Source organism: Oreochromis niloticus, unplaced genomic scaffold, assembly GCF_001858045.2.
Source record: "Oreochromis niloticus isolate F11D_XX unplaced genomic scaffold, O_niloticus_UMD_NMBU tig00007819_pilon, whole genome shotgun sequence".
In the NCBI taxonomy this organism is placed as follows: Eukaryota; Metazoa; Chordata; class Actinopteri; order Cichliformes; family Cichlidae; genus Oreochromis; species Oreochromis niloticus.
This window is the reverse complement of record NW_020328784.1, coordinates 198,746-210,015: the sequence shown is the minus strand read 5'-3', so window position 1 is coordinate 210,015 and position 11,270 is coordinate 198,746. Positions and strand designations below refer to the sequence as shown.

Sequence of the window (11,270 nt, the reverse complement as noted above, 5' to 3'; positions counted from 1 at the left end):
GTGTAAAGTTCAAATATCTGCTTGATTTATCAAGACATCACATATTTGTAAAAATGCTCTGACGTTTTCGGAGACGTCCATTTTTTTCATGCTTTGTGTCAGCTTTAGAACATCTGTGGCATCTATTAATGTCAAATCTAGCCTTTATTTAACAACATAAGCAAACTCTATGTTACAATGATTGCACAGCCATTAAGGATCAAATCAGTTTCTAAAAAACTGTTCTGTTTCTTCTCCCTCTGCTTGCTTCTTACTGTCTTTGAGGCTCGGGACCAGCACTCCTGCTGTTGGACAGAAAGACATCAACTCAGTGTTAAGTATTTTGCTTTTCCGATATATTAGCAACTGTCAGTGACATTTATATTAATCAGGCTGAACTTTAATCATACTTTAGATCAGCCTGTTTTACTTATTGTTTTGTTTGTGCTTTGGTTTGGGGAAGTTGTTTCTTTACTGATCTTTTCCTGCCTTCTGTTATTAGACTTGAGATATGAATGCACTATGCTGTTGCTGGTGACCACAGTTAATTCTACAAGACATGCTGTGTAAGTAAACAAACAACAACAGTTTGGTCTGCATTTCTTGAAAGATCACATCCCCCAAACTTAGTTTAGAGGGTCTACACTGTATATAGTGAAGTCTGCAAGTTTTCTAACAGCAAAATTTGTTTTGTGCCCAAATCATTTTACACATCATTAGAATGAAAGTTATTGGCCATGTTTGAATAGCCCTTTTTAAAATGATGCTTTCATGACATTATTGTGTGTTGGGTGGTGGTCAGGGCTATGCAGACTGACAATTGGGACATTGAATGTCACCTCTCCGGTGGGGAGGGAGCCTGAGATCGTCTAAATTGGAGTCTGTTTTATACCAAATGCAGAAAAAATGTTTTAAGAAAACAATTAAGTTCATGTTCCAAAAAATATGATTGTTTGCTTGCAGGACACCAGGAGAGATGAGTCCTCCGTCACAGATGGTGTGGTCAGTGAAGATGGTCGCCTGCAGGTTCAAGCTCATTGCATCTCCAACCCACATCCACTGCCACTGTACTTAAGGGAAGTTAAAGACTTTCTTCTGCACCTACATTTGGATCACCTGGATTCATGACCAACAACAATAAATCACAAACACCAAATCGTTTAGCTTACAGCTAGCAGGTATGTAGCATAACAGGTAGCATTAGTAGCATGAACTAGCCTCATAGCAAACAGGTCAATACACATTGCACTTCTACATCCACTAAATGTCTCATTGGCATAAAAGACTAAAACTGTCCTTTCCAGGCAGGGCTCCACGTCACAGTTCTTTAGCGACGCACACAACTCACACCGTGTGTAGACATCCCCTGCTGAGTCAGTCTGCCAGGTGGCTCTTGCTATGTGTTAGCTCTAACTCTGATCACTGGAACATATGCTCAATAGTGCAACTGTGTTCTCTCGCTACAAGGGGGCTCCCCCACACAGCTGAGAGCCTTTCCAACAACACACAACAAATAAGAGAAGAAAGGAAACCATGGCAACTATGTTAATCCCTAAACCCCAAAGGTTTTCACAGCAGAACACCAGAGGAAAACCATCTGGACATCACAGGCTCTGTACAGCAGCGGTCCGTGAGTCGTTTGGTACTCGTTTTTTCATAAATATAAAATAATCATTACTTTTTACATTTTTAATCCTTCAAACACCCTTTTCTGGTACAATGCACTTGTTTGAAGACAACCTCAAAACTCACCATTTCATATATCAGCAGTGCTACAGGAAATTATTGTACAGTTCTCCCTCGGTATAACGCGGTTCACCTTTCGCTGATTTTTTTTTTTTTTTTACAGCACATTGTTTTGTGCGTTCTGATTGCTGTAGACCATTGTCAATCAATCTACTGCCGTGTCTCCTGTACAGCAGCGGTCCCCAACAGGGCCATGGACCGGTACCGGTCCGTGAGTCGTTTGGTACCGGGCCACGAGAGTTGAGGCTTCGCTGTGAAATTTATGGTTTTCAGGGTTTTTTCATTAACTCGGTTTCCCTGGGTCTTTTCCCTTGTTGTAGTTGTTTGTCTTGTTTTGAAAGAACTATTTACATGTTGCCATAGTGACCAGAGAGCATTAAGCGGCAGAGAGGAGGATGTTACTCTCAATGTTGGCGCATTTTCAGGAGGACGCTGCTAATAAAGTTACACAATTACACACTACATTCACGTTTATTATTATATTTACAAAATACCACAGTTTTTGTCTTGGTCGGGTCATTTTATGTGGTTGATCGTTTTCTCCTCGTTTTAATAAATGATCCGCTTGGTCTTTGTTCCCCACAACATATCACCAATTTGAAAAAATCAAAATTAGCTGTATGGCAATACATGAAAAACCGCGGAACCCAACATACAAGCTGGTTTACGGTTATTTAAAAAACAAACAAACAAAAAAACATGTCTATGCAGATGCCCAAAGCTTAACAACACACCCACTATAACAATTTAACTTTTGTACAACCAGATTTTCCATATAGTTACTGTTGAGTTTATCTAGGCACAAACCCCGCTGGAACACCAGACCAACTAACTGCACGACAAAACAAGACAAGACAGAGCTCTTTGTCTTTGTGGCTCATGAGAGAAGTCACCCCAGGCCTTCACCTGTCCTTAGCCAACTTCGACTGATTCCTTCGCTACAGCCCTTTTTACTGTCAGCAATCATTCATGAATATGCAATTACAAATACACGTGACATTCTTAAGCAGGTCTGTCAGTGCGCCCCAGGGTGGCTGTGGCTACAATGTAGCTTGCCATCACCAGTGTGTGAATGTGTGTGTGAATGGGTGGATGACTGGTTGTGTAAAGTGCTTTGGGGTCCTTAGGGACTAGAAAGCGCTATACAAATACAGGCCATTTACCATTTAGGTATCTCTGAACAACATCAGTGTCTGTATTCTGTGTGTGTGGTTGTGTGTAGGTGCATGTGTGCGTTTCCAGCTATACCATACATTGACATACGACCTTTCAATTAACTTAAACTGTATTCAGACAAACAAAAGTAAACGTCTTGCTAAATTATAAAAACATGAACTTGCAATAGGACATTTAAAGGTGTGAAGACTTACACTTTGAGATAACGAACAAGACAGTGTGGTTTCTACAGCTATAATGGAAATTATGACGTCAAGGCTGCTTCCGCTCATCTCATGGTACACAAGTGCACACAGACTCTTATCAGACCTAATAAGGATAGGATACTTTATAAGCATTCAAATGATTAAATATTTCTTAAATATCTTTTCTTAAATTATTAATTCTGACAATTACATTTGAAAGTGTTTTCCTCTCCTGCTTCGACCACTGTCGTTATCAGAAACAAATATCCTCTATGACCCGCAATGAATCCTGGGATATAAGTAGGACACGAAGGATACATCGGACCCATCCTTACAATTTGGGTAAAAGTAGGACGCATTTTTACCACATTTTGAGTACTCTTTGAATTCGGACAGCCTTCGTTGCGTCGCTGTGATGTCATTGCATCCAAATATCATCATCATCATCATAGTTTATTTATAAAGCACTTTAAAAACACACAAGGCTGACCAAAGTGCTGAACAATAGAAACATAATAGATGCCATAAGAATAATAAATACGATAAAATAATAAACATAGCAAAAACAATAAAATATAGGTAAATACAAGTCAGTTAACCACTGAGTCAAAAGCCATTGAAAAAAACTGCGTTTTCAATCTGGATTTAAAAACCAGCACTGATGTCAACTGCCTAATGTGAAGAGGAAGATTATCCCAAAGCTTTGGAGCCACGATAGAGAACGCTCCGTCTCCTCTCAGTTTCAGCCGGGATTTGGGAGCCAATTGGAAGCCAGTGCAGGGAGGCCAGAACCGGAGTAATGTGCTCAATTTTCCTTCTACCAGATAAGAACTGTGCCACAGCTTTCTGTACTAGTTGCAGGCGTGTCAGAGTGCCCAGTCCAACCCCTATTAAAAGGGAGTTGCAAGAATCCAAGAGTGAGGTTGTAAAAGCGTGGTCAACAGTCTCCAAGTCACGCATTTTAAGTGAATTCGGACACAGCTATAGTCTTTATCTGATCACTGAGCTCATTTTGACTTATTTTACTTTTCAGGACATTCCTGATGTGTCCTAATGTCACGCTAGCAGTGACAGGAAGTGACCTATACCCTGCTCGTAAAAATAGAAGCTCTTTTTAATCAGAGTGCAGCATCAAGTCTGTAAAACTTTTCCATTGATCAGTATTGGACTATTGATCAGTTCAGTAAATCAGTCACACGCTGTTCGTGGATTGAGGGTGCCACTGGAGGAAAGGTAACGGGGTCATTTAAAGGTCAAAGGTGAGTGTCATGTGTTCAAAGCTGCATCACTGCCCAGTTTAACAGCAAAGATTAAAAATGACTCAATGGTTTCAGTCACAGACAAGAAGTTCGTGTTGTGTCTTTTCTCACAGCTGTTCTTCGTCTCATCTCACCTCATCTGATCTATGTTTCCAGGTGTGCCCGAGGCTTCTTTAAAGGTGGGAAAAGTGAGCTTAATGGGAAAACTGCTGTGCTGGGTGACTAATGTGAGGTGGAGGGCAGAAGCTGGAGGTCTGGATCAGAACCACATGACAGAAAAGCAGGAAAAGATTCAGTCCAAGTCATTCCTGTGATTCCAATCATCACACTTATTGATCATTAGTATCCACATTAAACATTAAGCACTGATTCGTCCACTGAGGCTCAAACTGCACACATAACATGAAAACATGATATTTATCTTATAAAAACATGATGTTTATTATTCAGAGGTGTTTGAAAGCCTTTCCAGGTGAGTTTGATCCAGGAGGGTCTGAAGCCAGAGTCAGACAGAGACTGTGCAGAGACTGTAGAAGGACAGAGCAGCAGCAGAGCAGTCCAGATACACTGATGATCCTCTGTCAGATCCAGAGGGACACACAGGGATGATGCTGGACTCTACACGGTGTCTGACAGTGGAGCTGTTCTCAGAGCAGTTCACTCTGCAGCACTGACAGTCATCTGCACTTCATTCCTCTGTCAGTCACTGCTGGATGAAGCTCTCCTCTCCACCTCCCAGTAACATGGCCCAGTCAGAGCGTCTCTACACACAAGCTGCTGCTGCTTCAACCTCTCTGGTTCATCAGGACACAGCTCATCCTCTCTCAGCACACACACCGTCCTGTTTACCATCATCAGCTCCACCTGCAGAGACAAGAAGGAAGAGCAGAGGAGATAAACGAGTGTTTCCAGAGACTCTTCATCAGCTGTCAGTCAGTGATGCAGCACATCCAGTATAAAGAGCAGCAGGGACTTCAGTACTAGGACTCATTGTTGCTTCACTTTTTCTAATCTTTGGATTTTTATTGAAGTTGATGAAAATGTTTTTCCTTCCTAGTTTGAGTTTGGACTTTCATTCATTAGAAGAACCTTGGTGTGTCCACTCTGAGCTCTGTAGGAACCCCAACAACAAGCCCAACAATCCAGATGGACGGTTCCAGCTGTTAACTGGAGGAATTCCATCCAAACATCTGCTCTCACTAAATTCTTCCTCACCTACAGTCTGTGTTCTTCACTGCTTTAAACTTGGAAATGAATCCAGTCATTGGTCTGCGTGCTGCTTTATTCAGAGAGCTGATTGGCTGTTGACAGTGTTTGATCAGAGTGTATCAGCTGTTACTATGGTGACCATAAAGGTGAGAAACAGGAAGTGTTTGTGTCCAATCCTGAAGCCTGTCACCATTCTCCTCTCACAGCTTCACTGAGAAGCTGCAGCTTTACAGGAAACACTGGATCTTTGTTTCATACTGACTGTGTTTAGTACAATACTGCTGACAGCACCACCCACTCACTCCATCACTCTACTTACACCAGAGTCTCCAGTCTGTAGTCTGGACTCTGCTGAAGATCAGACAGCTGCTTCACATCTGGATCCTCCAGGTTGTTTCTTTTCAGGTCCAGCTCTCTCAGATGGGAGGGGTTGGACTTCAGAGCTGCTGCCAGATAATCACAGCTGATCCCTGACAAACCACACTCCCTCAATCTGTATAAAGAATGAAATGCGTAAGTTTATTAGACAAAGTGCTTGAAATCATTCAGTGTTTCATCATCTGTTCAGAGCTGAAGAAGGTTCAGAATGTAGAAGTTTAGAAAATGGAAACTCCAAACAGCTGAAGTGAACAGAAACAAACAACAAGAGAAGAAACAGCATTTTTCACAGTAAAGTTGTACATTTCTAACAAGAGCGTTTTAAAGACACTTTGTTTGCTTATTCATTCCATCGGGCTCCAAAATCCTTCTGCTCATTTTTCTCGCTGGGTTCTTGATTCTCCATCTCTGTGTCATCCTTCTTGCTCCCTCTTTGTTCTCACAGTCTTTTGTGCATCATTAACACTCACATGTGGAAAATCAAAGTTTCGCTGAGAAAAAGATGATCATCAGTAACAGTGGTTATGAAAAAACTCATATTATTTTTCAACATATCCCAGGGTTCCTCTGGGATCATTGGAACTTGTAGACCTGCAGCATTTTCTAATGATTAGAGTCTAATGTCAGAATATGATCCACTCACTTCTACATCAACACATATTTAAACATGGTTGTGATCAAAGTGCATCAAATTGTTGTTGATCAGAAATTCTCAGGCTCAGCTCCAAAATGATTTCCAGTTTCTTTACTGTAATTGCAACATGTAAAGCAGGTCTTGAGAAACATTAGCAACATGACAGCTGAGTGTCAGCTTCTTGTTATTAATCTGCATCATTCTACATCAGGTTATTTTCATGCCAGAAAGTGTCACTATAACATTTAGTAGTTTTGAAAACTGCTCAAATAACAAGTAGTTCTGACGAAACTTCAGCTTTTTTTCAGATGGCCATTATGCTTTTCCAATATTTCTTCAATTTTTTTTTAATTCCACTATATTTCAACTAAATATGGTTGAAATATAGTGGCATTTTTTGGGGTGCCACACTCCCCTCACCAAAGGTAGCCTGACTCCCATTAGTGTGTCAGCAGTTCCTGCTAGACAAAGGCATTGATGCTATGTTCCCCAGACTCGAATCCAACTGAGCACATATGGGACATCATATCTCGCTCTGTCCACCAACACCATGTTGCACCAGAGACTGTCCAGGACTTGGCGGATGCTTTAGTCCAGGTCTGGGAGGAGATCCCTGAGGAGACTATGCACTACATCAGGGGTGTTGAACTCCAGGCCCCGAGGGCCGGTGTCCTGCAGGTTTTAGATGTGTCCTTGATCCAACACAGCTGATTTAAATTGCTTAATTACCTCTTCAATATGTCTTGAAGTTCTTCAGAGGCCTGGTAATGAACTAATCATTTGATTTAGGTGTGTTGACACAGGGTGGGATCCAAAACCTGCAGGATACCAGCCCTTGAGGCCTGGAGTTTGACACCCCTGCGGTACATCAACAGAAGCATGTCCAGGAGTTGTAGGGAGGTCATACAGGCATGTGGAGGCCAAACACACAACTGAGTGTGATTTTCCACTTTAATTTTGAGTGGGACCCAAAATCCAGACCTACATGGGTTGCTACATTTGATAATTTTTTATGGGATTTTGTTGTCAGCACATTCAACTATTTAAAGAACAAAGTATTTAATAAGAATAGTTCATTCATTCAGATCTGTGATGTCTTATTTTTGTTCTGTTTATTTTTTTTTTGTTTTTATTTTTTTTTGTTTCAAACAATCAACAATCTGAAATATATATTTAAAAACAACAACAACAACAGCTGCAGTGAGTGAACTCACCTCAGGGTCTCGAGTCGACAGTTTGGACTCTCCAGTCCAGCACACAGAAGCTTCACTGCTGAATCCTGTAGCTTGTTGTCACTCATGTCCAGCTCTGTCAGATGGGAGGGTTTGAACTTCAGAGCTGAGGCCACAACTTCACAGTGAGTCTCTGAGAGTCCACAATGAGCCAGTCTGTGATTATAGAAAATATAAAATGTGTTATTATAAAATCAGAAAATCTGCATTATAAACACAGACTGAATGTATATGAAGACAAAACAGAGTGACATCATAATCTGATGAACATCTGCTCTTCTCATCTGTGCTTCAGCTCTTCTTACTGTGTTTGACATGACACAACGATTGAGTCTCTCTCAGTCCTGCAGACTTTTGATGAGAATCTTTGTTTGGCTTCCATAATGTCCACAGTCTTTCAGTGAGATCTGATCCAGAGTCAGATTGAAGACACACATTTGGACTGTTTCCTGTTTTGAATCTGACTCCAGAACATTTTGAATGAGTTCAGCTCAGTGAGGAGTTCTGGCTGGGAAAGATGATCTTTGTTTGCTACCTGTCAGGTATGACTGTTCACGTCTACACGCAGGAAAAACCTGCTGACTGTTACCAAACTGAGCAGAAATCTCATCACTGGACAATAATGATAAATTAATTCAGAGCTGTTGATATCAGATCTGATTTCAGGGGAACTAAACAAAGAAATGATTGGCACATTTTAGCGTTCTGAAGCATTAGTCTACTGGTGTATCGCTAGTTGATTTGTTTTCCTGTTCTGGGCTTCATTGTTTATGACTCCAGATCCAAGTGACAGCAAGTCAAAATGATGTTACCTGTCTGTGTCCAGCAGCAGCAGAGAGCACAGCTGGTTCACCTCTGAGCCCTCACTCTGAACCACAACACTGTCACTCTTCATCATTACATCACCACATCAGTACTTCACACTTTAATCACACTGAACCAAATTCTTCCTCAGCACCTTCATCCTCACTCACCATGTTTATGCCACTAAACTCTGTGTCTGTAGTTCTGTCTGTTCACCGTTTGTAACATTAAAGTTCACTTCACTAAAAAGAAGCTCTTCATAGATTCTTATTTCTGTCTTCTCTCTAACAGCAAAGTCTGAATGACCAACAGCAGCAGCAGCAGATTTAAAATACTGCCCCCTAGTAACACCACACAGGTACTACATGTAGATGTGAGTCTACAACACACAGCGTACGACTACCAATGCAGGATCATGCTAAGTGCACACACACATTTCCTGATCAACACAAAACATCATTTTATCTGAGAAACTCAAACTAATGAGAGTCGTTTAGTACTGTGTATATCTGAAGAACTAAACTACTAATCTACACTAATTAATGATGTTAATGATCACATCTGGACTCACCGAGCCTTTCTGCAGTTCCTCACAGCTGGAATCAGTCTCAGTCGTCCCCGCTCTGATGTGTTGTACTTCTGAAGGTCCAACTCATCCAGAACCTCCTCTGACATCTGCAGCATGAAGGCCAGAGCAGAGCAGTGGATCATATAGAGTAACTTTGATCTGTTCTCTGACTTCAGGAACTCTTGGATCTCCTGATGTACTGTGAGGTCTTTCATCTCCATCAGACAGTGGAAGATGTTGATGCTTCTGTCAGGAGAGATTTCATCATTGTTGAATTTCTTCAAGTTGATGATGACTCTCTGGATGGTTTCTGGACTGATCTCTGTCTGACCCAGCAGACCTCCTAAGAGTCTCTGGTTGGACTCCAGACAGAGGCCATGAAGGAAGCGAACAAACAGGTCCAGGTGGCCATTTTTACTCTGGAGGGATTTCTCCATGACTCTCTTTAGAAACTCATCCACAGAGGATTCACTCAAAGATAGTTTAATGTGACAACCCTGATCTATGACTAAATTAGAATAATCGTAATAGCGAAAATTAAAGTCAGAATGACTACAATTATATCCCAGGAAGTCCTCCAGCACCTCTGTCTTGCTGTTGTTGTGACAGTGGAACATGTAGACTGCAGCCAGAAACTCCTGAATGCTCAGATGAACAAAGCAGTAGACTGGTTTCTGGAAGATCACACACTCTCTTTTGAGGATCTCTGTACAAACTCCTGAGTACACCGAGGCCTCTGTGACATCCAGACCACACTGCTCCAGGTCTTCTTGGTAGAACATGATGTTTCCTTTCTCCAGATGTTCAAACGCCAGCCTCCCCAGCTTCAGAAGAACTTCCCTGTCAGCCTCCGTCAGCTCCTGTGGACTCGTCTCATGTCCCTCATGGTACTTGTTCTTCTTCCTCTTTGTCTGAACCAGCAGGAAGTATGAGTACATGTCAGTCAGGGTCTTGGGCAGCTCTCCTCTCTGCTCTGTAGTCAACATGTGCTCCAGAACTGTAGCAGTGATCCAGCAGAAGACTGGGATACTACACATGATGTGGAGGCTCCTGGATGTCTTCGTGTGGGAGATGATTCTGCTGGACAGCTCTTCATCACTGAACCTCCTCCTGAAGTACTCCTCCTTCTGGGCGTCAGTGAAGCCTCGTACTTCTGTTAGCCTGTCAACACATGTAGGAGGGATCTGATTGGCTGCTGCAGGTCGGGAAGTTATCCAGACGAGAGCCGAGGGAAGCAGATTCCCCTGGATGAGGTTTGTCAGCAGCTCGCTGACTGATGACTTCTGTGTGACATCAGACAGCAGCTTCCTGTTGGTGAAATCCAATGAAAGTCTGCTTTCATCCAGGCCGTCAAAGATGAACAAAAGCTGAGAGACAGCCAGCTTCTCTGCTGTGACCTTCTGTAATGTTGGATGGAAAACATGGAGCAGCTCCAGAAGACTGTACTGCTTATCTCTGATCAGGTTCAGCTCCCTGAATGAAAGCAGAACCACCACACTGACATGTTGGTTCTCCAAGCCCTCTGCCCAGTCCAGAGTGAACTTCTGCACTGAGAAGGTTTTTCCAACACCAGCCACGCCGTTGGTCAGAACCACTCTGATGGGTCTCTGTTGGTCAGGTAAGGCTTTAAAGATGTCCTGGCACCTGATTGGAGCCTCATGGAGGGCGACCATCTTGGAAGCTGTCTCCAGCTGCCTCACCTCATGTTGGGTATGAACCTCTTCACTCTGTCCCTCTGTGATGTAGAGCTCAGTGTAGATGGTGTTGAGGAGGGTTCTACTTCCTGTTTCATCACTTCCTTCAGTCACACGTTCACATCTCCTCCTCAGACTGATCTTATGTTCATCTAAAACCTCCTGCAGACCAACATCTGCTGAAAGAAAGAAAAACAATGAGACTAAAGAGAAAGAAAACTCTTCAGTGTCTGAACAACAACAAGAAGTCCAGTTTTCAGAAATGAGTCCATCAGCAGACAGATGTTCAGTCTTACTTTGTACACAGCTGCTCTGACTGGCTGTCTGCAGTCCAGCTCTGGTTCTGGGTCTTTCTCCACACTGGGGACAGGAGGAGTCTCCTGATGCAGCAGACTGGTCCCAGTAT

At 42.4% G+C, this 11,270-nt stretch overlaps 1 protein-coding gene across 1 annotated transcript; it reads right to left on the bottom strand.

The window, feature by feature from the left end:
- Positions 1–5,148: 5,148 nt before the first annotated feature.
- LOC112845540 (protein NLRC3-like) lies at positions 5,149–10,993 on the bottom strand (the record flags this gene model as incomplete). Its single annotated transcript, XM_025904958.1, has 5 exons — positions 5,149–5,209; positions 5,874–6,047; positions 7,781–7,954; positions 9,174–9,672; positions 9,727–10,993. Coding segments are annotated over 5 exons (2,124 nt in total), but the record flags the coding sequence as incomplete, so codon positions are not given.
- Positions 10,994–11,270: the final 277 nt, after the last annotated feature.